This window comes from Piliocolobus tephrosceles, chromosome 1 (genome assembly GCF_002776525.5).
Source record: "Piliocolobus tephrosceles isolate RC106 chromosome 1, ASM277652v3, whole genome shotgun sequence".
Classification (NCBI taxonomy): domain Eukaryota; kingdom Metazoa; phylum Chordata; class Mammalia; order Primates; family Cercopithecidae; genus Piliocolobus; species Piliocolobus tephrosceles.
The window spans coordinates 85,524,277-85,548,753 of record NC_045434.1 but is presented as its reverse complement, the minus strand read 5'-3'; the positions used below and the strand labels follow the sequence as shown (position 1 = coordinate 85,548,753).

The 24,477-nt window shown below is 47.5% G+C and overlaps 1 protein-coding gene across 4 annotated transcripts in view; it reads right to left on the bottom strand.

The window, feature by feature from the left end:
- Positions 1 to 1,232: 1,232 nt before the first annotated feature.
- The window catches only part of ITGA10 (integrin subunit alpha 10), a 27,298-nt gene continuing 4,053 nt past the window's right edge, over positions 1,233 to 24,477 (bottom strand). Inside the window, exons 4-33 of one of the 4 annotated variants that reach the window (XM_031935942.1) lie at positions 21,491 to 21,723; positions 17,100 to 17,211; positions 16,791 to 16,900; positions 16,486 to 16,577; positions 16,150 to 16,264; positions 14,420 to 14,547; positions 13,790 to 13,938; positions 12,577 to 12,727; positions 12,221 to 12,386; positions 12,013 to 12,086; positions 11,645 to 11,789; positions 11,284 to 11,432; positions 10,903 to 11,046; positions 10,559 to 10,759; positions 9,788 to 9,918; positions 8,910 to 9,076; positions 8,671 to 8,813; positions 8,195 to 8,308; positions 7,904 to 7,989; positions 7,596 to 7,737; positions 7,331 to 7,423; positions 7,095 to 7,171; positions 6,854 to 6,943; positions 6,354 to 6,438; positions 6,069 to 6,182; positions 5,715 to 5,795; positions 5,366 to 5,479; positions 3,878 to 3,973; positions 3,499 to 3,612; positions 1,233 to 2,888 (exon numbers count right to left, since the gene is read on the bottom strand). In XM_031935942.1, coding sequence (XP_031791802.1) covers positions 2,823 to 2,888; positions 3,499 to 3,612; positions 3,878 to 3,973; positions 5,366 to 5,479; positions 5,715 to 5,795; positions 6,069 to 6,182; positions 6,354 to 6,438; positions 6,854 to 6,943; positions 7,095 to 7,171; positions 7,331 to 7,423; positions 7,596 to 7,737; positions 7,904 to 7,989; positions 8,195 to 8,308; positions 8,671 to 8,813; positions 8,910 to 9,076; positions 9,788 to 9,918; positions 10,559 to 10,759; positions 10,903 to 11,046; positions 11,284 to 11,432; positions 11,645 to 11,789; positions 12,013 to 12,086; positions 12,221 to 12,386; positions 12,577 to 12,727; positions 13,790 to 13,938; positions 14,420 to 14,547; positions 16,150 to 16,264; positions 16,486 to 16,577; positions 16,791 to 16,900; positions 17,100 to 17,211; positions 21,491 to 21,723 — 3,682 coding nt within the window. In that variant the 3' untranslated portion in view covers positions 1,233 to 2,822. Of the gene's footprint in view, positions 2,889 to 3,498; positions 3,613 to 3,877; positions 3,974 to 5,365; positions 5,480 to 5,714; positions 5,796 to 6,068; positions 6,183 to 6,353; positions 6,439 to 6,853; positions 6,944 to 7,094; positions 7,172 to 7,330; positions 7,424 to 7,595; positions 7,738 to 7,903; positions 7,990 to 8,194; positions 8,309 to 8,670; positions 8,814 to 8,909; positions 9,077 to 9,787; positions 9,919 to 10,558; positions 10,763 to 10,902; positions 11,047 to 11,283; positions 11,433 to 11,644; positions 11,790 to 12,012; positions 12,087 to 12,220; positions 12,387 to 12,576; positions 12,728 to 13,789; positions 13,939 to 14,419; positions 14,548 to 16,149; positions 16,265 to 16,485; positions 16,578 to 16,790; positions 16,901 to 17,099; positions 17,212 to 19,127; positions 19,658 to 21,490; positions 21,724 to 24,477 lie in introns of those variants that run through there. The other 3 variants (XM_023198633.2, XM_023198634.1, XR_002728274.2) reach the window with 3 other exon arrangements.

Sequence of the window (24,477 nt, the reverse complement as noted above, 5' to 3'; positions counted from 1 at the left end):
GCCAGACAGGCCACAATTCTCAGGGTTAGGCAACAGAGGCAGAGACTGGGTCTCTAGAAGGCCATTGCTTAAGTGCACGTGTTCCCTCAGGATAGTGGAAAAACTCTGGGTGTCTCAAGAGGAGCCTAGAAGATACCTGCTTAATGGAATCAAATAGATTTGATCCCTACCATTAGAACCTTAAATTCTTCAGCTAATTATCACCTTAGAGAGCTCAAAGAGCTTATTTCAAAAGGGATGAGGCAGGCCAGGCACAGTGGCTCACGCCTGTAATCCCAGCACTTTGGGAGGCTGAGGCAGGCAGATCACGTGAGGTCAGGAGTTAAAAACCAGCATGGTCAACATGGTGAACCCTGTCTCCAAAAATCAGCTGGGCATGGTGGTGCACACCTGTAGTCCCAGCTACTCAGGAGGCCTGAGGCAGGAGAATCACTTGAACCCAGGAGGCGGAGGTTGCAGTAAGCTGAGATCATGCCACTGTACTCCAGCCTGGGTGACAGAGCGGGACTCCATCTCAAACAAAAAAAAGGGGGATGAGGCATAGGACAAGATTTAGTGAATGAGACAATAGCACATAGAAGAAACACACCTTCATGATCTGGGAGATGGGTCAGAGAGCAGGAACGCCACCACCTGGTGCTCCAGTATACTTTCTCCCTTAATCCTCACAAGGCATGATACGGTAGATTATTTTATGACAAAATAGTTTTATAATCATAGTTACCATTTACTGAGCATTTACTAAATGCTCACTTTTCTTGGATTATTTCATTTTGTCTTCATGACCCTAATAGGTTTAAAGATGAGAAAGCCAAGACTTAGAGAAGTTATGTCTGTCCTAGGTGAAATGGACTTTTTAAGTTGTATAGCCTAGATTTAAACCCAAATCTGCCTTCATTGTTAACCACTGTAAGACACAGCCTCTTATTATTATCTGAGCCTCAGGGACGTTATGACCTGCTGAAGGCCATATAGTTAATAAATGGCAGACAGGATTTCAATCCAAGCCTCTGTGCTTCCCAGACCTTTATACTTTCTGGTCACTTAAGCAGGTGAGAATTACAGGAGGCTAGAATACATCTCCTGTGGGACAGCCACAGAAAACATTTAAAATACTTCTTAACTTTGCCTTCCAGGGACTCCACTCTGTAAAGTCCCAGGCAAAACAAGTATCTACCTCTCACTATTACTGAGCAGTCTATATCCTAGGGAACACATATAGAGCCAAAGGGCATTTGACACTGAACTTTATTTGTTCTGACCATCTGATACACCGTCCACCCTGCTGGGAAACAGAGACAATGCCCATGAGGGTGGGCCTCTGCAGAAGGCCAGAGACATGTCAAAATAAACACTGTGGTCAGGCCTCAGGAACAGCCTGGGAGGACAGGTTCTGTGACTGCTAGTCAACCACCCAATCAGGTCTTCTCTCTTCTCAGCTCTAAACGAGTGCTGATTCTTCAAAAGGCTCTCAGAGCTGCACTCTGGAGATCAGTAACTGACTTCGATATCTCAAGTCTCGATTACAAAGAAATATAAGTTACCCAGTTGTCTATGAGACTCTAACTGCCTTTACTGGCCATGACCCAAATATGGAGTAGGTTGGGGAGGGGTCAGAGATAGAAATTAACCTGGAGATTTCCAGTAAACACCAAGCAAGGGCTGGCAAACTGATTCCACCAGAGAAACCCTGCAAAACATGACCAAGGTTCTATAGGGTTGCCCCAGAAACATCTTTCTAGGAGCTATTTGTGCTGTATAACCAGTGCTGAGCAAGTAAGGGCTTGCTCCCCACAGTCCCATGCCACTCTTGAAGGCTTCTTAATGCGGACCCCTCACGTTAGATCCCATGCGGCTGCTGCTTCCCAAAGCTGGTAAAGTGAAAGCATTTCCCATCATCAAGCAGCAGTACTCTCTCTTCTGTCTGCCTTCTAAGCAGGCCCTAAGGAGGGCTCAAGAGTGAGTATAAGACTTGAGAGAAGTAGAGAAAATACTGCCTAGGTACACCCAGTCCTCCCTGCTATTCCAGCTCCAGCCACCTGAGGGCTCCTGGCTACAGAAAATCAGGCACCAGGCCCTGGCTTTGCTCCCAGAAAAGGCTTGGAATCAGGAAGCCTATGCCCAGCAAGCCTGGGGGCAGCTCTGTTTCACCAACACCTGAGGGCGGGCGAGTGCACCACAGGTCTCAGGTTTCAGGGGGGATGGCAGTTGCCTGTCTAAAGGCTTCTCTGTTCCTTGGAATTGTACAGAATGTCTCTTGTGGCTTTTCCTCCTCCCTCCTTTTTTCCTGTTGACTCTCCCCATCCGGCTCTATGAATCACCAGAGTCCACAGGAAAGCAGCAGATGTTGACTTTACTCCTTTCAAGCCAACGTCAGCTCCCTCCTGTGGAGTGGGGAACAGGCAGGAAGGTGAGAGGGTGGAAGAATCGAGGAAGATAACTCTCATCCTTTCCAAACTGTGAGGGAAGATTAAGAGGGAACCTGAAAGGAGTCAGGCACCTAGGCAAAAAAATGATTGGTTCCTGGGGATAAAAGGACCCCAAAGAAAGGCCCCAGAGTTGGCTATGGAACCAGGATCATGAAGAGGAGGGAAGCAGAGGGTGGGAGCATGGCTAGTTTCGGTGCCAGCTCTTCTTGTCTGAGGTAAAGCCTCTTCTCTAGCCAACCGTATCCCTAGGACTCAAAAGTCAAGTCAGGCTGCTGGTCTGGGGAGATAGTCCAGAGGCGGCTTCTTGTCCCATCTGAGCTCCCAAACCTCCGCTTTTATGCAAGTCTCTTGAAGAAGCTGCCAGGGAGGACTTTCTAGACCCTTATTCTACATTCATTGTTCCAACTTCTCTTCTCTTTTTTCTTCCTCAGGGATTTTCTTATGGGCAAAGAAGCCAAGCTGTAGAGGAAAAGATAAGCGTCATCGCCAAATGCCTAGACTGGGAACCTTGCCAGTAGCTCTCAGACTTATCTGAGATCTTCACTTTTGTTCTGTTTCCAAAAATGGAATTCAAATTTATTTTATTTGGCTTAGAATAATTTAACCAACATTTGTGGGGTACAGTGAAGGAGACCTGGGCATGACATCCACAGCCTGCTTAGCTGCCCAGCACAAATCCTGTGCTCTCTGCTATAATCAAGGATTCTTCGGCCGGGCGCGGTGGCTCAAGCCTGTAATCCCAGCACTTTGGGAGGCCGAGACGGGCGGATCACAAGGTCAGGAGATCGAGACCATCCTGGCTAACACGGTGAAACCCCATCTCTACTAAAAATACAAAAAACTAGCCGGGCGTGGTGGGGGGGGGGGCCTGTAGTCCCAGCTGCTCAGGAGGCTGAGGCAGGAGAATGGCGTAAACCCGGGAGGCGGAGCTTGCAGTGAGCTGAGATCCGGCCACTGCACTCCAGCCTGGGCGACAGAGCGAGACTCCATCTCAAAAAAAAAAAAAAAAAAAAGGATTCTTCAACTCATGGGCACCATGCTCCACACTCCCCACTAAAGCAGTGCTTACCTTCCACAGGCAGAAGACAAGGAGAGCAAGCAGGAGCAACCCTCCCAGGACACTGCCTATGAGGATCCACAGGGAGATGAGGATAGGCCGGGTCTGAACCACCTCCAGAAGGCTCTGTATGGAGAGAAGAGTAGTTTTCTACATGCATCCTGTAACCCAGCTAGTCTCATCCCACATTATACCAAAGCCAGCCCCCAAATAGAAGAAATAACCTCCTTCTACTTAAAGGAAAGAAACTAAGGCAGGAATGGCAGCAGTGGAACACTAGGATCCTGCTACCTGACGGAGATGCCTTCATTCTGGAAAAGCCCACGGGTGGCCCTATCCCATACTCATCATCATTATTTTCACAGCTCTCAAACTCGGTCTCCAGCCCCACCTCACTCCAACGGGAGGCTTCAGTCAGCTGTAGGACACTGCCCTCCTCGGTTCCCAGCTCAAAGGTGCTGACCACCATCAGGGACTTGAACTTGGCCTGTGGAACAAGTGGATAGGAAGACATTTAAAATGAGCCATCACCAGGTGATGTAGTTCTTTAGAATCCCAACAGCAAAGTTGAGGCCGAGAGACATAACCTCAAGGGCTCTCAAGACTAGAAGAAAAGGCTGAAGACCAATGGGAAAAGAGAGGAAGGATAATAGATGGAAAACCCCTGGTCACATCTGCTGCTGCTATTTGTTTTCCAAGGACAATCAGTACATCTGGTGCTTTACCTGAAATGCATTCTTTTTTTTTTTTTTTTTGAGATGGAGTCTCGCTCTGTCGCCCGGGCTGGAGTGCAGTGGCCGGATCTCAGCTTACTGCAACCTCCGCCTCCCGGGTTTACACCATTCTCCTGCCTCAGCCTCCCGAGTAGCTGGGACTACAGGCGCCCACCACCTCGCCCGGCTAGTTTTTTGTATTTTTTATTAGAGACGGGGTTTCACCGTGTTAGCCAGGATGGTCTCGATCTCCTGACCTCGTGATCTGCCCGTCTTGGCCTCCCAAAGTGCAGGGATTACAGGCGTGAGCCACCGCGCCCAGCCATGAAGTGGTTTCTTAATAAATCTTTGTTGAAAGCATGAATAGACTAATGAAAAAAAGATACCAAAGAAGGACAAAGAGACTTGGAGAAGGATGGTTTATTGGACTTAACTTCCCTAAAACATATGATGACATCCCAGGGATCTTGTGTTATTCCAGGTAGATATGGGAAAGCACAACATCAACCTTAGTGCCAAATGCCATTACAATTAAGATGCCATTTCCCTGCCCAGGAGGAACTCACACTGACTCCTCACTACCTGTCATATTAAGTTCAATTTCTCCCTAGATTCAAAGGCCTTTCATAATCTAGATCCGTCTCGCCTATACAATCTTACTTCCCACCGCTCCCCAATACAAATCCTGCATGTAGTATCAATTATTCATTCATTTAGCAAAAATATATTAAGCACCTACAATGAGTTAGGCATGGGGGCTAAATGTTGGAGATATTCTCCTCAGTGTCAGCCTAATACAGGGCCTTTTACATAATAGGCACTTGATGGATTATTAACTGATTAAATGTAGGTATCCTGTAAATGTTGATTGATACAGCACTAAGGAATGGTCAGTGGAGGAAAATACAAGGATAATAACTTGTGTTCACCATATGTCCAGCTCATTATTCATTTATTCTTTATAACAACCCCATGAAATTGGTAGTATCTTCCCCTTTTAGAGATTAGGAAAAAGAGGCTTAGGGAGATGAAATAACTTGCTCGTGGTCAAATAGCTAGTAAGAGGCAAAAGTCAAACTTCAACATGGGTCTGTCTACCTCCAAAACCTATGCTAAAGTTCCAGAAAGGAGCAGAAGAGGGGAGTAGTAGAAAAGGAAAGGCTTACTCTTCGGAAAAATTCATTGTGAACCAGCCTCAATAGTCCAACAGAGACCTCGGTCCCCTTTGCCAGCTGCCCTAGGTGGCACCTCACCACCTGACACTGAGTATTGCTCCCGTTCTAACAGAAGAGAGAGAGACAGACAGATCAGGACTCTGTGGTGGAAAGACCCTCTTTCCCCACCTCTAGTTCACACAGTCTTGTCTCAAGGCACCTGACTCCATTTTCATTCCCACTCCAGATCAGACCCTGGGGTGGAAAGATCCCTTCTTCCCCGCTCCAGATCCTACCCCCTTGTCCAGGGCACCCAACTCCACTTACATTCCCACTCCGGACACCCCCTTGTGACTCATACCAGTCTGTTTGTGTGTTGAAGCTCCTCTGGATGCACAGGGGGTGCTGGGGGTTCAGTCAGATTCTGCACTGTGCAGCTTGCCTAGGGGAAGATCCAACTTGAAAGACCCTCCTGATGAGGTGGGGCTAGCCACTCAAGGCTGAGCTGGAACATACCCACACCTTGCAGTTCTTCCCCTAATAATCCCTTTTTCTTCTCCCAAATAAGCCACATGTGTAAAAAGAAAGCCCCCCCCCAGAGAGAGGAGCCCCAAGAGTAGCAGCCCAACAGATAGGGAGCTGGTGTGGTGTCCAGCTTCAGTGAGTCCACCAGCTCAAGGGAGCAGGACTCCATGCCCTCCTAGACCAGACTCACATTGTTAGTGATGACTTGAGACAGTGATAGGAAGTAATTGCCCCCATGGGCCACAGCTGGAAGGAGGGCTGAGATGATGAGGCCACTGACCACATAGCAGCCTAGGTTCTGAACCTAAGAGGAAGGTTGGGAATAGTAAGAAGTGGGAGACGGAAGGCCCTTCCTCATCTGTTCCCCTTCACCCTAGCTACCATTAAAATCCAAGAGAGACCCTTCCAATCCTTTTCCCACAAAGCTGTCGTTCTCCCACCTCCCCTTCATGCCAAGACCCCTCCAGCTTCTCACCCTAAGAGTGGTTTTGAATTCTGGGCCAGGACCCACTGGGAGGGTCCCATATGGGTGAACCTCATAGCGGTGCAGGGTAGACTCACTGTGTGAACACCAAGTCAGGAAGTACATGGTCACAGCCGTGACACAGACACAGGGGCACATGATCAGCACACAGACATGGATTCAGAGGAGGCAGGGCCAACACATGGATAAAGAGACGGGGGTACATGCAGAAGACAGAAGTAGAACATGACACAGACAATGCAAGCGTTATGGCTACATCCCATATCCCCTCATCCCAGCTCCAGTGCCCAAGGCCTGGCAAAACCTTGTATCTAGGAAAGTAAGATGCTTAAAAGGGAAGGTTCAGCATGAATAGGATTCAAGGCAAAAAGACTGAGCAGCCGCAAGGGCATGGGTTTTTGGAAACACTGAGGCACATGGAAAGGGAGGAAAGCAGCATAAGGGTATGAGTGTGAGGAGAGAACTAGGTCTCACCTAGAAGCTGGGCCTACCTAGAGAAGAGGAGATGGGGCTCATATTGGATGTGGGCTGAGGTCTGGGCTGTGTTATCTTGAAGGGTTCCATCTCTCTCCAGGCTGTCACTGTAGGGTCAGAGGGGAGAGGCTCACATCTCAACCCCTCCTCAGAAGACACCCTTCTCTGCTAATAGAGGAATCAGTGTTGTTCCTCCCCACCCCTCCAGTCAAGACTCAGTAGGAGGAGAGGTCTAGAAGAAAGTTCCGTCATTCTCACCTGCTGGCAGTCAGCTTCACAAAGACTTGGCTCAGGAGAGAGGAGCAGCTAAATTCGAACTCTAGCAGAAAGGTCACCTAGGGGCAGGGGACACGGGGTAATGGTAGAGTCTTCCTCATGGAACAACTACAGAGGAACAGGAGCCCTTGTGTGCCTCCTTCCCTGAAGTCCCAGGACCCTCAGATCCCAGCCTCTGCCCTCCTAGAACCTCCTTTTCATCCTAGACCCCAACTCACCTTGGCTCCAGTCTGGAAGACAGGATGCCCCACAATGCAGAGCCTGGCATGAGTAGAAGGGGCTGCACATTCCACCTTTATTGGGCTGTCTCTCTGAGGGCAGGGGAATGGAGATGGAAGCTGGAGCTGGGCCTGCAACTGCTGTCCTACCCACAGCCTCTAAACACTGAGCCATTCTCTAGAACACCTCACAGCTAAGGCCAGTACCCCAACCTTCTTCCTCCTCCTTTCTTTCCTTCTCCCTCACCCCCTCCTCCATGGGCACCTGAGGAGTGAGACTGGCCAGGTGGAGGTTTCTAGAGAAGATGAGACTCAGGCTAGTATTGTAAGCATTTTCCTTCCTGTTCTCCAGAGTTGCAGATACCAGCGCTTTCCGCCGGCCACCTCGAACCACAAATGGGGCCTTCCTGGGAATGATGAATGAGGGAGAGACCAGGAGTTGAAGGAGGGGAGTGCCAAAAGTCTCACTTTTGTTATCATGGGTAAGAAACAACCCCCTACCCCCAGCTCCCTTCGAGTCCCTTCCAGTCTGTCTCAGGTCACCCTGGTTTGCCCAGTACATGTCCATCCAACCTGGAGCCTCTGATGTCCATATTCACTTGAAGCACCAGGTCTGTAACACATTCATTGTCAGGGCCACAATCCTTTGAGAAGGGGACCTGGAAGAAAGGGAAGGGGCTAAGAGTTGAGAGGAAAGCAAGGAGGAAAGGAATAGAATAGGGGAAAAGTGAAAAGACAAAAGTGGGTATATTTTTATTAGAGGAGGCCAGGTCAGATTTCACCATGATCTCATGTCTTCTCCCTCCCTTTTCTCTTGAAAGAGGGCAGTGTTGGGAGCAAGGGGCAGGGCATGGCACTGCTGACCAGCTTTTGTATAGAGGTGGGTGAGCCCTCATCCAGCACAGGCCCTGGCTTTGTGGTATTGTCCAAGGCAAAGGTCACAGTAAAGGCCACAGGCCGGAGGTAATCTGACGTATCCTGAAGGAAAACAGTCACAGAGTCAAGGATCATGTGATAATTGTAGTGATCATTTATGAAGCATTTTCTGTATGCTGGGCACTGTCCTAAGATCTTAACTGTATTACTAAATTTAATTTTAATACAACTCCTATGATATAGTTATTATTATTATCACCCCTTTGCAGACAAGAAAACTGAGGGTTGGACTTGCCAGAATTCATAGGTGGTAAATGGCACAGCTAGGATTCAAACCCAGATCAGCCCTGACTCCAAAGTCTAAGTCATCTCATTTTCCCAGCTTTGGCTTTCTTGCTGATCCAGCTGAAAGTCCTCCTCTGACCCAGACTTCTCTTCATTCTCAGTTCCTGCCCTCTCCTTACCAGCACATGGAAGTGTAGCTGCTCACAAGTGACATTCCCCACACTGAGTCGGAGCCTCCGAGGGGACAGCCTCTGGCCAGAGCCATCAAATGCTGCACGTGCCCCAGCCGTCCATTCATCCAGTGATGCTGTGAACCTCATGTCTGAATGAAGGAGGCAAGAGTGAGGGTGGAAAGGGGTCTAGTGAGGAAGGCAGGCAAGGAATTGAGAGTTGCCTGTGATGCGCTTTAGTCACTCACAGAATCGGCGATCCCAGCGACCAGGAGTACGGGAGGTCACTTGGAAGCAGAGGGCTGCAGTCAGACAGACTGCCTCCTGGCCTCGCCGCCTACAGTCCCTCTGAACCACACTGATGGCCTGTGGGGTCACCTCCAGTGATGGGGCCAGGTGGACAATGGGCCGGGAGCTGGGAACAGTGTGGAAAAGAAATTCTATCAGTAGGAGGTAAGCCCTTGAGAAGTGTAAGCCCAATGTTTGCTTCCCCATGGTCAAAACAAAGAAGGAGGGGCTGAATGCATATGTCACCCTCCCCCGGAGCCCTCTGACGGAAGTAAGATAATAGATTCACGTCATTGATCTTTTTTTTTTTGAGATGGAGCTCACTCTGTGGCCCAGGCTGGAGTGCAGTGGGGCGATCTCAGCTCACTGCAACCTCTGCCTCCTGGGTTCAAGCGATTCTCCTGCCTTAGCCTCCCGAGTAGCTGGGATTACCGGCGCCCACCACCATGCTCAGATAATTTTTTGTATTTTTAGTAGAGACAGGGTTTCACCATGTTGGCCAGGCTGGTCTTGAACTCCTGGCCTCAAATGATCCTCCTACCTTGGCCTCCCAAAGTGCTGGGATTACAGGTGTGAGCCACTGTACCCGGCCCTAGATTCACGTCAATAAGCACTTATATGCTAGGCACTGTGTTAAAATCATTATATGGATTATCTCATTTAACCCTCACAATAAACCTATAAGGTAGGTACTATTACTACTGTCATTTTTTAAACTAGGAATGGAGGCACAGAGTAAGTTGACCAAGAAACCCAAATCTCAATCTGTGACTTTAAGGCCCTTGCCTTTAACAGCTATGCTACGCTGTCCACTGCTACCTGAGCTGGGACCCCTCACCTGAGCAGGATGGCTGCCCCCTGGGCACCCACAGCCACATCGACCAGATCATCTCCATCCAGATCTAGCCGGCCATCCACACTTCGGCCAAAGTAGCTGAGGGCATGTGGCATGGAGGCAGCAGCAATCCTCTGAGAGGAAGAGAGAGGAGACTAAGGCAGGGACCCATACACCTAGTTTCTCAGGCCTCCTGCCTTGCTCTTCCTTTATTTTTACTTTATTTTATTTATTTATTTATTTTTATTTTTTATTTTTTTTGAGATGGAGTTTCACTCTTGTTGCCCAGGCTGGAGTGCAATGGTGTGATCTTGGCTCACTGCAACCTCCGCCTCCCAGGTTCAAGCGATTCTCCTGCCCCAGCCTCCCAAGTAGCTGGGATTATAAGCATGCGCCACCAGGCCCAGCTAACTTTTTGTATTTTTAGCAGAGTTTCATCATGCTGGCCAGGCTGGTCTCCAACTCCCGACCTCAGGTGATCCGCCTGCCTCGGCCTCCCAAAGTGCTGGGATTACAGACGTGAGCCACCACGCCCGGCCATGCCTTGCTCTTTATAATCCTCCCATGAGTCCTGGGAATAAGAGAAACTTGCCTGTGTTCAGGAGTTCTTAGTTCAGCAACCTGAATTCTACCCTGCTGCCTTATGTTTTTGCCTACTAATAAAAGCACTTGTTCAGTTTGGGTCTCAAGCCAAGGGCACTATTGACAAGCAAAGAGCATCCCCCTACTCCTCTTCCTACAACCATGCCCCTGCTTTATTTGGGTACTCCTGACCTGGGCAGGATGGGGCCTAACTCCACTCTGGGTTCCATGGTACAGGTACAGTGCTCCCTGGTGCCCATCCTCCAGAGGTGCCCCCACAGCCACATCAGCAAAACCATCTTGGTTCAGATCAGGAAGAGCACCCATGGCAAAGCCAAACCGAGCATCCTGCGGGGGTTCTGGCTGAAGTGTTCCTTGGAGGGTCAGCAAGGACTGCTGGTGGAGGAGAGAAGATAGAAGATGCTAATCCAGCAGCCCCAACCTCTCAGCAAACCCTCAAATATGTGCACCCTTCCTCCTTTCCTCCCTCACCCCCACAACGCAAGTCCAGGGCAGGGGGTCCCAGCAAGTCTCACCTGGCCCACCAGATACACATAAACACGTCCCGTTTCCTTGTTCTGGGGTCCCAGGAACATGGGAGCAGCCACAAGTAAGACATCAGTTGTTCCATCCCTATCTGTATCCAATGGGCAGAGCTCACTGCCAAAGTATGAACCAATCTGGGGAATGGTGGGTGATGATGACCCCAGAGAAAAGGGAAGGTGACTGTAGACAAGTGGACTCAGTGGGAAGCACTCACCAGCCTGCCAGTCTGCTCCTTACATCCCTGACAGACTCTGCCAACCAGAATTCCGCACAGACTTTGCAGGCCTCCCTCTTACCCACTTTACACTCCTCCCCAACAGCCCGGAGGTCCCTGGGAATCCAAAGGTCCCACCCTTCCTTGGATGCCCTACCTGCTCCCCCTGGAGGCTCTGGGCAACCCTCATAGCCCCATCTTTCTTAAGCTGGAAGGCGATGACTTTTCCTCGATGTCTAAATCGAGGAGCCCCAGAGAGAAACAGGCGGCGTCCACCCCGCAAAAGCATGGAAGAAACAGAGTAACCTAGAAGTGAGCAAAGTAACAGAGTAGTAAAGGAAAAGAAGATGGGGTCCAGAGTAGGGGGTTCCCTAAAGGCACAGCGGGAGGTCCCAAGGGAAGTAGCAAGAGGTCAATGAGAAACCTCATGAGTTAAGAGGGAGTATTTCATACCCCCCCAACTAGGGATGTATTTCCTCCCCTACGCTGCAAGTCCTCTGCAACTCTCTGCTACTCACCCAGGTAGGCTGCATGGTTCTGCAGTGCAGAGGGGAACTCGTCTTCCAGAGCCATTCGTGGGGGGAAAAGGTGGTGACCTCCTTCAAGCCATAGCACAGAGCCCCCCCAGTCATAGGCCCCCACCATCCCAAAGAGAATCCCATCCTGTGGGACAGAAGCAGATGGAGTCACTGAGAAGACAGTGGGGAATAAAGGGAAAAAAACATTCCAGGAGTGAAAAGATCACTGAGGGTCTGCTGGGCTCAGTTGGAAAGGCACGGGAAGGTCAGCATGGAGGCTGGTTAAAGGAGGAATCTGGAGGGCCCTGTGGTTGAAGTTATCTGAGTCAGAGAATGGGAGAAGTCATGAAGGGGTCAATCTGTCCAACCTTTAGCCGATGAGTGGAGAAACCAATCTGAGACATTTCCAGCCCAAAGGAGCTTTCATTTTCTGCATGGGACCCTTAGTCGTGAGAAAATATTGAGACAATATCAGGGGAAGACAGTTTCCCCTTTTACCTACTGAACTCACTCCAGAGCCCCACCTACACTCCAGAACTTCTCCTGCTCTGTCCATTTCTCCAGAGTAATCCTCACCTTCGAGGCCAAAAATCCGATCTCCTAGTGCATCCACAATGTCAGTCAGAGCAGCCTCATCTGTGACATTGAAGAAGAATCGCTCATCTGGATCACTGGCAATAGTTCTAATTTCTCTCAGGAAAGAGCTGGGATCTCGCTGCCGCCGGAGGTAGTGACCAAGGACCTAAGAGGTCATAAGATCAAGGAATGAGGCGTTAGAGTTGGCACAGAACACAGCCAACTAACATGATGAGGCTGAAGTCTGGGAAGTAGTTAATGCCCTTGTTTTCCTCAAGTTCCCAGTCCTTGGACAGTTCACAAGACACTGCCCCCTGTGACCCCCCAACTCTTCCAGATCCAGGGTGAATTCTCACTGCAATCCCATAGCGTGTCACTCTTCCAGCCTCACAGGTCTTTAGTGCTGCAGGAAGCTCCTCTCCATCATGGGACTCTCCATCAGTGACAACCACCAGTAGCCTGGCAGCCTCGGGTCGGCCCCCATGGGACTGACTGAACCCTTCTGTGCTGAGAAGAGAAAGGAGTGAGGTGTGATCAGATGAATGCAGACACACACACACACACACACACACACACAGGATTTAACATCAGCACTTCACTGAGGTCAGGCATCTTGTCTTTTAGGCCATTCCTTGAGTATTTAACATGGAGATGGCATGGAATGAGAGCTCAAATGTTTGAATGTCATAGAACATACAGAGTAGCTTATCAATCTAAATAAGTACAACATTCATACACTCAGATTCATTCAACAAATATTATATTTGGGAGGATAAATACTAAGGAAATATAGAATAGAAGAGAATGGTCTGGGCAGGGACTCCTCCGAGACATAAGTTGTTTTGTTTTGTTTCAATTTTACCACTGTGCCCCTAGAGATGAGTTTTGGATCATGTTTGGAATGTGGGCTAGGACATCAGTAGTGGAGAACCTGTGGGCCAGGATCACTGTTGGAGTGGAGGGATAGAAAGATACTTCTGTCTGTGAAATATGGAAAGACACAGACATAGACACTTTGTAGAAATGTAGTGAGAGGGAGTGCAATGACAGCCCACTTAGCCTTCCTCTGTGTACTATTAGTGTACATACAAAGAAAGTATGCAGGACATCTTGGGATATATACACTGCACTCCAAACCTGCCCTAACTTCTCCTTCTTGTTTTTTTTTTTTTTCTTTTTTAAAGGGAAAGTTTTATTTTATTTCTTTATTTTATTTTGTTTTTGAGATGGAGTTTTGCTTTTATTGCCCAGGCTGGAGTGCAATGGCGTGATCTCGGCTCACCGCAACCTCCACCTCCCGGGTTCAAGAGAGTCTCCTGCCTCAGCCTCCTGAGTAGCTGGGATTACAGGCATGTGCCACCATGCCTGGCTAATTTTGTATTTTTAGTAGAGATGGGGTTTCTCCACGTTGGTCAGGCTGGTCTCAAACTCCCGACCTCAGGTGATCTGCCCGCCTCAGCCTCCCAAAGTGCTGGGATTACAGGCATGAGCCACCGCACCCAGCCCTGCCCTAACTCTTCTAAGGCTTCATTGCTCTAGCGTCCCACACCTCTCTTCCCAGTGCCTCACCAGGCCACCATTATTGCTTGGGCAGTCTTTGTTTCTCGTCCCTCCCGCCGACTGAGGTTCTTTGCTGCTCTCACCACTTCTTCCTTCGTTCGGAAATCTCCCAGGGACCACTCATGTACAGGGCTCTCCCCATACTGTACCAGTCCCACCTGGGAATAAAGCGCATTCAAATGAAATGTATGTATGTGAGATCGGGGGAGAGGAGGAAGAAGAAAGTATGTAAGAAGAGGAGAGATGAACACCTGGATACTACTGAAGACAACACCTACATTTATCCCCTCTCTCTCTGTCTCTCCCCTTCCAAGCCCATCCATATTGCTTTTCTCTCTCTAAGAAATGGGGTCTCACTCTTTCACCCAGGCTGGAGTGCAGCTGTGTGATGAAAGCTCACTGCAGCCTCAAACTCATGGGCTCAATTGATCTCTTATCTCAGCCTCCTGAGTAGCTGGGACTGCAGGTGCATGCCACCATGCCTGGCTAATTTTTTTTTTTTTTCATATTTTTAGAGATGAGGTCTCACTATATTGCCCAGGCTAGTCTTGAACTCCTGGCCTCAAGGGATCCTTCCACCTCCACCTCTTGAGTAGGTGCCACAAGCAACTGCACCCAGCTCATATTGCCTTCTCTTACCTGTATCTGTTCCGGGTCAATAAACAGTTTCCCTACCAGTCTTCGTAGGAAGGTCTGAACTTCAGACCAGGGGTAGATGCTGTTGGAGCCATCCAAGACGATGACAACATCCATGTATGTTGGGCAGCCTAGAAGGAAGGGGAAAACTGAGGTAGAAGACATTGAGCTGGGGGCAACAAAGGAAAGAGGTCACAGGAGGACACATTCAATTTAGACATTTATAAGGCACTTCTTACATGCAAAGAAGGTATTGTGCCAGGCTCTGTGTAAGTGTAGAAATTAATAAAAGATTCCTTTAGTAATCTTTAGTAATTGTGTATATGTAAGTATATATATAAATGTATATGTGTGTATATATACATATATAGGTATATAAACACACACATATATACATTTATATACATATATAATTTATATACACAATGCTCTAAAAAACAAGAAGGAATTAAATGCTAGGTAGGAACATAGCATGACTCTGTACAGTGGGGGAACAAAAGCAGATTGGTTCTGATGGTGGGGAATGAAACATGGTAGCAACTAAGAAGATAGTAAAGACTGAAAATATTTAAGGAGAAGAGAATATTAGGAGAGGCATTTGGGTAGAGAACATTTTGTTTGTTTTTGAGACAGAGTCTCACTCTGTCGACGAGGCTGGAGTGTAGTGGCATAATCATGGCTCACTGCAGCCTCGACCTCCTGGGCTCAAACGATCTTCCCACCTTGGCCTCCTGAGTAGCTGGGACCACAGGCATGCACCACCATGCCTGGCTAATTTTTTTATTATTGTAGAGATGGGGTCTATGTTGCCCAGGCTGGTCTCAAACCTCCAGACCTCAAGCAATCCTCCTGCCTTGGCCTCCCAAAATGTTGGGATTACAGGCATGAGCCACTGTGCCAGGCCAGATCATGGACTCCTGATAAGGAGTCCGAGTTATTATTATTATTATTTTTGAGATGGTGTCTTGCTTACTCTGTCACCCAGGCTAGAGTACAGTGGCACAATCTTGGCTCACTGCAACCTCCACCTCCTGGGTTGAAGCAAGATTCTCCTGCCTTAGCCTCCCGAGTAGCTGAGATTACAGGCATGCACCACCACGCCCGGCTAACTTTTGTGTTTTTTTTTTCTTTTTTTTTTTTTTTTTGAGACAGAGTCTCACTCTGTCACCAGAACTGGAGTGCAGTGGCACGATCTCGGCTCACTGCAACCTCCGCCTCCCTAGATCAAGCGATTCTCCTGCCTCCACTTCCCGAATAGCTTGGGACTACAGGCGCTCACCACTACGCCCAGCTAATTTTTGTATTTTTAGTAGAGATGGGGTTTCACCATGTTGGCCAGAATGGTCTCAATCTCTTGACTTCATGATCTGCCCGCCTCGGCCTCCTAAAGTGCTGGGATTACAGGCATGAGCCACCACACCTGGCAATTTTTGTACTTTTTTAGTAGAGATGGGATTTCACCATGTTGGCCAGGCTGGTCTTGAACTCCTGACCTCAAGTGATCTGCCCACCTTGGCCACCCAAAGTGCTGGGATTACAGGTATGAGCCACCATACCTGGCCAGGAGTCTGAATTCTAATCTGTCAGGAAACATGGAGCTTTTGCAAGCATATTAGGTAACGATGAGGACAGCCATGCAGGCCCTCTGCCAGGCATCATACCCCTTTGCCCCATCTTTTTCCCACCCAGTATCCCCTTCTGGGAACCAAGTACTCAGCCTTCCTCTGGCTCACGTTGGGCTGTGGGTGCCAGGCTTCCCTGAGGCCGGAATGAAGCATCCACACGGGCACATATCCCAGAACTGAAGACAGAGCTGCCACAAGCACGAGACCAGAGAGGGGCACAGGCCTGGGGATGGGGAAAATAGTTACTCCCGGGCTTGGGAGGGCACCCTCAGAACATGCTCCCAGTTGAAGGAGGCATGAAGACCACCCCCTGACATTACCTACCTTGCTTTCTAGGTTTTTAACTTCTTGGCCCCTCCACACAGACCATTTTCCCTTACCACACTGCTCTTTTTTCTATTATGGACCTTCAGAGACACTGCCACCACCCTTGCCTTAGCTCACCATGAATCCCCCATCACCATCTGTCTCTAACAGAGACATCCCCAGGTGCATATTCACAGCAGGATGAGATGAATTTCCCAGTTGGTAGTCACCTGGTTGGAAGGAGGTAGAAGAGAATGAGATCATGGTGTCATAGATGGGGTGCTTGAATTCATATGATTTTGGAGGAGAATGAGCAGGGATTGGTATCAGATTGGGGACAGGGAGTATGTGGATTTTAGGGGTGAAAAAGCTGAGGTATAGGGAGTTGAAGCTTCTAGAGTATCAAGGTCAGGGTTTAGGAGAAGGGTCAGGCATCTTCTTACCTAAGTGGCTCTTGGCACATGGGGCATCGTGGGCCCCCCCTACAGGGCAGCGATAAACATCCCCCCTCCGGTCGCCTGAAGGCCCATCCCAGGGGGCGCCCACCAGCATCCTGGGAAGAGGATGTGAATATAATCATAGGGCGAACATGACCCTTGACATAGGCCAAAGGGAAAGAGCATGGAGGTGGCAAGTTTAGAGCCCCAGCCACTTTCAAAAGGCCAGATTAGTTTAGAGTCCCATCTATCTTGCCTCCCCTTTGTTAGCTCTACTGCAGTCCCAGTCCGCTGGCACTCCAGTTTCTTCCTCACCATCGCTGTCCACCCCCAATATGTTGTAAGACACTGTATCCAAATTCAGCTTCTGGTGGCCCTGGGAATAGGCGTGGGTGATGTTCATCCAGGTTAAAGGGGGAGCAGAGACCTGTGGGGCCAGGATCATAAGGTTAGCATGAAGTAGTGAATGGCTAGAGGCACAGCCAGAGAGAAGCTATGAGGGAGCATCTTAATCTCAGTCTTTCTGCCTGCCTTTTCACTCATAAGCTTTTCTGGCCTCTCTCAGTGTCTTGTGCTCAGAGCCCCAGGCAAAGATGATCCCCTTCCTGTGTTTGTGTCCAGATGCCTAACCTGTGGCCCTCTGCCATGCTGATGTACAGCTGTATTTCCATTCCCACCTCTGAAATTTCATTCACAGACATGTCTGAAAAGGTCAAGTTACTCTTTTCCACAACATTCCTCCCCCACACACTCCTCAACAAACTGTGAGGGTCAAAAGAGGGAGAGGGCCTTTCTGTATCCCCAGAACAACCATTGCTTCCAATTCTCCCCAACATAGGGGGAATGAAAGGAAGCTAAGAAGCACCACATGTCTGGCTCTCGCCTTCTCTATCTCTTCCTGACTCTCAGTGTCATTGTCACACTCTCAGTGTCTTTTTCCAATGTCTAGGTCTCTGGTTGATTCCAGCCTTGGCAATCTCAGTGGTAATTAACTGGGTGGGGCCACCCGCCTGCCCACACACATAGTTTGCCATCCATCCTTGCCAAGGGTCCCATCACCCTGAAGTTTCCCACAACCTGCCTCCTTTTTAACTCATCTACTCTCCCAACTGCACCCCCCATCCCCCACCACCGACCTCCATGGTTTCCTCAGCCTTTAGCCCACTCTAAAGGTGGCCGACCCTGGCTGATCTTCTCTTTTGACCCCAATGCCTTTAAAATCAGAGCTGGTATTTTAGGAAACAATGATTACAGGGCACTGCCAAGGAAAAATTCCAGGCCTCTTGTCCTTCCCATGGTCCTTTCCTCAACTATGTCTTGCTCTGTACTTCTAAGCAACCCCTCTCAGGCTACCCCCCACCATTACCAATGGCTATAGCTTTATCCCAAACCATGCTCATTTTCAGAAAGGTGTTTTGTATGTGAGCAGTTCTGCATCCAGAAAACTGGCAGGGCTGTATGACTAGAAACTGCAGCTCATTGGTTAGATAAACCCAGAGTTCTGACCACATAGTTAGTCAGTTATGCCTCAGGCCCCAGGGACCACCAAGGGTAAGAAGTTAGGGAGGGGATAATAGGAATCAGACTAGCCACATGGAAAGTCACATCACATTTCTTTTTTGTCTCCTTACTCCTATAGGGCTTAGGATGAAGATTTTATATATTTAGATACAAATCTCAGCCAAGCATGCTGGCTCATGCCTATAATCCCAGCACTCTCGGTGGCTGTGGGGGGCGGATTGCTTGAGTCCAGGAGTTAAAGACCAGCCTGGCCAACATGGCAAAACTCTGTCTCTACAAAAAAAAAATTAGCCAGGCGTGATAGCACATTCCTATAGTCTCAGCTGCTCGGGAGGCCAAGGTGGGAGGATCACCTCAGTCTGGGAGGTTGAGGCTAGAGTGAGCCATGATCATGCCACTGCACTCTAGCTTGAGTGACAGAGTGAGACCCTGTCTCAAAAAAAAAAAAAAAAAAAAAAAATTAGCTGGGTGTGGTGGCGCGCACCTAGTGGTCCCGACTACTGAGCTATGGTTGTACCACTGCAGTCCAGCCTAGGCAACAAAGTAAGACCCTATCTTTAAAAAATAATAATTATAATGATTATTATTAGATACAAATCTTACACAAGGTCCTAGGCAGCTTTAGCCCCTGCCAGTCTCAATATTGAAACAGTCATATGTGAGGGCCTAAAAATGCACAAGGACACAGACACACATCACAAGAAATGTAGAACCAGTGTTCGCTTCCTAAATCCCAAAGAATTTTAACTCTAATGGTCCCAATTGCAAACGATCTATGTATCTTCCATTCCCACCAGAAACCAAGAAGTTAACTTCCCTCACCTGTCAGGAACACCAGGGGCAAGAACAGCTGAGTGATGAGGGGGAGTTCCATGCCTGATCGGTTTCTGTCCGGTATGAGAAGTCCTCTGGCCTCTGTCTGTCCCTCTCCTTTTCTGTTTTCTTTACTTTCCCTCCCATCCTGCCCCCTCCCAATGGCAGCTAAAAATAAAGTTGGAAGGAATGGGAGGAGTGACGGTGGGGAACTGTGGGGAGCCCCAGACCAAGGAAAGAACTGAGCCATCTTAGTCTATTTCTCTGCCTTGGTGCTGCCCCCTGGAGGCCTCATCTCTATATCCAGAGAATATTTTTTTGGTCCATTTCTGCTATTTCTTTTTTTCTACTGTTTGTTGTTGCCAGGTTAATAATGCTTTCCTCAAATTTGGAACAGGAGTGGGAGATGGATTCTTCTTTTATAAGAAAAGAATCTTAAACTTTTATCTAAAAGTTTTTAGACAAAGTATTTATATTGAGAATACAGACAGGGTTTCACCATGTTACCCAAGCTGGTCTTGAACTCCTGAACTCAAGGAATCCTCCCACCTCAGTCTCCCAAAGTGAGCCACTGCACCTGGCCGGGGGATAGGAGATAGGTTCAGATTCTTTTTTTTTCTTTGTTAAGGCAGAGTCTCACTCTATCACCCAGGGTGGAATGCAGTGGCGCAATCTTGGCTCACTGCAACCTCTGTCTCCTGGGTTCAAGCATTTCTCATGCCTCAGCCTCCCAGGTAGCTAGGACTACAGGCACATGCCACCATGCCTGGCTAATTTTTGTATTTTTAGTAGAGGCGGGGTTTCACCATGTTGGCCAGGCTGGTCTTGAACTCCTGACCTTAAGTGATCCACCTGCCTCGGCCTCCCAAAGTGCTGGGATTACCAGCGTGAGCCACCACACCTGGCCGATAGATTCTTTTTACTTCCTAACCTTATTTATCTCAACCTGGAATATGGAAAATGAAAGAGCTGACAGCAGTGGTATCATTTTCTCTACCCACCCAGGGGAGTCCCAACATGTGAAGACACAGCTCCAAATCCTTACCAGCCCCACACCACTGAGTTCTGTTCTTGGCTCTTAGCCTATGCTGTCATATGGCATTCTGCTTCTTAGAGGGATTATATATCAACTGGTATGAGATGTGTTTTGTGGAGCCAGGACAATAACTTTAGTATTAGACCACCCCTCTGCCACCCCAACTCCTCAGCTAGGTTATAAACTTCTTAAAAGTTGGGAGTGTGGAGGTTCTTAGATTTCTGGATGCCCACTTAGTATTTTGCTTTACATACTGTAGGTGCTCAATAAAAATAATGTGGGTGACATTAGTGGCTAATCCCAAGAAAAACCCAAACCACAGTGACAGGAATAGGGGCCTCAAATGACCAAAAAATGAGGGACCAGACTAAATGTTGATGAGCAAACTGAACTTTAATTTGCTTACCTGAAAGGCTTGCTCTTCATTATTGGCATAGGCCACAGCTATTTACACAGAATCATTGTACAAGATTTACAGCAAGATGCTACACTAGGGAACAGACTAGGGAATAAAGCTCTGAAATCAAAGTGTAAGCAGAAATCTGAAGGTACGTGTACAAGGAAGGATAAGGGCCAAATCATGAGCGAGGCTGGTGAGGTAGACATGAGGGAGGAAGAGGAAACATCCAACCACTTGTGGTGCAGAGATATGAGGGAAGAGTCCACTGGCACATAGTATTAAAAATTATGTTTGGAGTCTGAAGGAGGAAAAATCTGCCATAAGCCACCTCTGTGAGAAAAAAGAAGGCAGTTAGAACCTTACAGACCAAACCTTATACCTCCCCTACCAAAAAGTAATTCTGCTGATTAAATCCCTGGATAGAAGAATGAGAAGGTTAAAAAAAGAAAGAGAGAGAGAGATGCATAGACACAGAACCTTAAATAGACATAACAGACACAAAGTAAATACATTCAAGAGAGACACAGACAAAGACAGAGGAAAAGAACAGAAGCTCAGGCACATCTAGAAATTAGACACATCCTATTAACTTCACAAGTCACCTTTCCTTACCTCATCTTCCCCAAAGCTCTTCCTCCACCCCTAAATCTCTGAATTTCTAACTTTAACCAAAGAGTAGAATTCGAATGAGGCTGGTACATGGGGGACGATCTAAGATTCCATCTCACCAATTCAGGTCCCCTCCTTATCCTGTACTAGAAGGTCAGGGCTTGAGTCGTAGCCAGGGATAGATTAGGGTGAGAATAGACAGGATGGAGGACACGAGGCCACAAAGCCCCACAATCCCAGGGCCACAGCGCCAGAGGCCTAATTTGTCCAGTGGAATGAAGAGATCACAGGCATTTCTGACCACATCTAGCAGAAGTGGGGGATGACCTCTAAGAACTCGAGCCAGGAGCAGGACTTGCAGCCGAAGTTTCAGAGCCAGCTGGGGCAGACCTCCTCCTGGAGTCCCTGGTCCCCCAAGTCCCCCAGTTTCACTTCCTCCGGGGACTCCTCCTCCGGAACCTTTCAGTCGCCGGCTACAAGCTGAAGACTCTTGCTCCATCAGTAGGCGAATCTCATAAGCATCACGGCTCAAATTCATGATGAGGGAAAACAAATAGTACCTGATACACAGAGCAAAAGGGTCAGTAAGGGCATGGATACCTACTTAACATATCCAATATCACATTTTAACATTGTCTTTTCCTGTGGCACAAAGAGATTACACACTAGATCATCAGAAGTAAAGTGAATGCTATTACCCCTATCAGAAATGTCCTCCCTTGAGGACACTATGCTAAGCAAAACAAGCCAGACACAGAAACACAAATACTGCATAATCTCACTTATAGGTGGAAGCTAAAATAAGGCCGGGTGTGGTGGCTCATGCCTGTAATCCCAGCGCTTTGGGAGGCCGATGCAGGTGGATTACCTGAGGTCAGGAGTTTGAGACCAGTCTGGTCAACATGGCAAAATCCCGTCCCTAATAAAAATACAAAAATTGGCCAGGTATGGTGGCCAGTGCCTGTAATCCCAGTTACTTGGGAGGCTGAGGCATGAGAATTGCCTGAACCCAGGAAGCAGAGGTTACAGTGAGCCTAGATCTCACCACTGCACTCCAGCCTGGGCAACAAAGAAAGATTCCATATCAAAAAAAAAAAGGCTAACTCACAGAGGCACAGAATAGAATGGGGGTTGCCAGGGGTTGGGGAGTGGGGGAAATGGGAAGATACTGGTCAAAGTGTACAAGTTTCAGTTATGCAAGATGAATAAGTTCTGGAGATCTAATGTACAACATTGCGACTATAGTTAACAATACTGTATTGTATACTTGAAATTTGCCAGGAGGGTAGATCTTAAGTGTTCTTACCATAAAAGAAAAGAGGTAATTATGCGAGATGATGGATATGTTAATTAGCTTGACTGTGGTGATCACGTCACAACATACATGTACAAACATCGAGCTGTAACTCCTTAAATATATATAATTTATATTTGTCAATTATGTCCCAATAAAAATGAAGAAACACAGTCCTCCCACCATTCTATAACTAATACATGTTTATGTGCGCCTTAAGATCCTGTTTTAAACTTCATGAGCATCATGAAATCTTCCAAGGTCAATCTCAAACTTCATTTTCCACTTGGCAACACACACACACACACACACTCACACACACACACTCTCTCTCTACTTGACCTATAACAAGGCAAACTTGTTTTGAAAGAACAAATTTCAGTTGTTTCAGAGACTCAAACATATTAAAGGTGATCTAAATCCAATCCCTATTTCTTTAAAAAAAAAAAAGTGGCCCAGGGGTTTACTTGCCAAATGTGTTAAATTATAAATTTCTTCAGTAAAAAAATCCATGTTTTTTATTTGCAATCCAATCTGACAACGGTGGTCTGTACTCAATAACTTGATCTACCTTCAAAGTATATCCTGAATCCAACCACATCTCTCTATCACACCCCACCGCCATACTCTAAGCCACTAACATCTCTTGTCTGGACTTCTGCTTTAGTGTTTTAACTGGTCTCACTGTGGCCATTCTTGCCCCACCCCCAACAATCTATTTTCATATAGTAGCTAGCATAAACATAAATCACATCATTACTTCCCTTCTTAAAACTCTCCATGGTTGACCAGGCGCGGTGGCTCACGCCTATAATTCCAGCACTTTGGGAGGCCGAGGCAGGCAGACCATGAGGTCAGGAGTTCGAGACCAGCCTGACCAACGTGGTGAAACCCTGTCTCTACCAAAATACAAACATTAGCCAGGCGTGGTGGCACGTGCCTGTAATCCCAGCTACTCAGGAGGCTGAGGTAGGAGAATTGCTTGAACCTGGGAGGTGGAGGTTGCAGTAAGCTGAGATTGTACCATTGCACTCCAGCCTGGGCAACAGAGCAAGACTCCATCTCAAAAAAAAAAAGAAAAACAAATAAACAAACAAACAAAAAAAACACAGCTTGTCATGGTTTTCTTCCTATCACATTCATAATAAAATATAAATACCTTAGAGAGGCTTACAGGACTCAACATCTGGTCCCTACCCCTCTAACTTTACCTTGTATCATTCTTTCCTTCAATCATTACGCGCCAACCATGTTGGTTTCTTTCTACATTTTAATTTCATCATGCTTGTTCTTGCCTTAGGACCTTTGCACTACCTATTCCCTCTACCTGGAATATTCTCCCTCCAAAATCCTCACATAGCTAGTTCTTTCTTGCTCGTCAGGTATGAGCTTAAATATCACCTGTTCGGAGAGGCCTTCCCTTATCCCTAAATCTAAAGCACTGAATCAGTTACTCTCTACTCCATAACCCTGTCTTAATTTCCTGCATAACACTTACCAGTATCTGATATTTTAATTTATTGTTTATTTATATTTATCTCATCCCATTACAAGGTAAGTTCCAGAGGAACAGAGACTTGTTTGTCTTTAACCACTGTACCCCTGTATGTAGACTGATGCCTACCATATGGTAAGAGCTCAGTAAGTATCTGTTGGATGAAATGAATAAATATAACATACAGACTCCTTTAGGGAGTTGCTTTTCCATACTGTTCCAGCCATGCCTCTGCTCCCACCCCTCATACATCATAAGCCATGTTATAGTTGTAAATCACTGAGAAAGATGAAGGGAAAAGCAAGGTTAATATAACGAAAAAGTACAATCATAGGAAAACAAAAAACAAATACAGATAATATGTTAGGGAATTTTACTCCCACATCGTATTTCTCCCTACCTTCATTGTCAGCTACCTCCTTTGTCCAAGCCAACATCATCTCTTGCTCATATTAGGGCATATCCTCTCTTGCCCCACTGCAATCTATTTTCTTTTCTTTTTTTTTTTTTTTTTTTTTTTTTGGG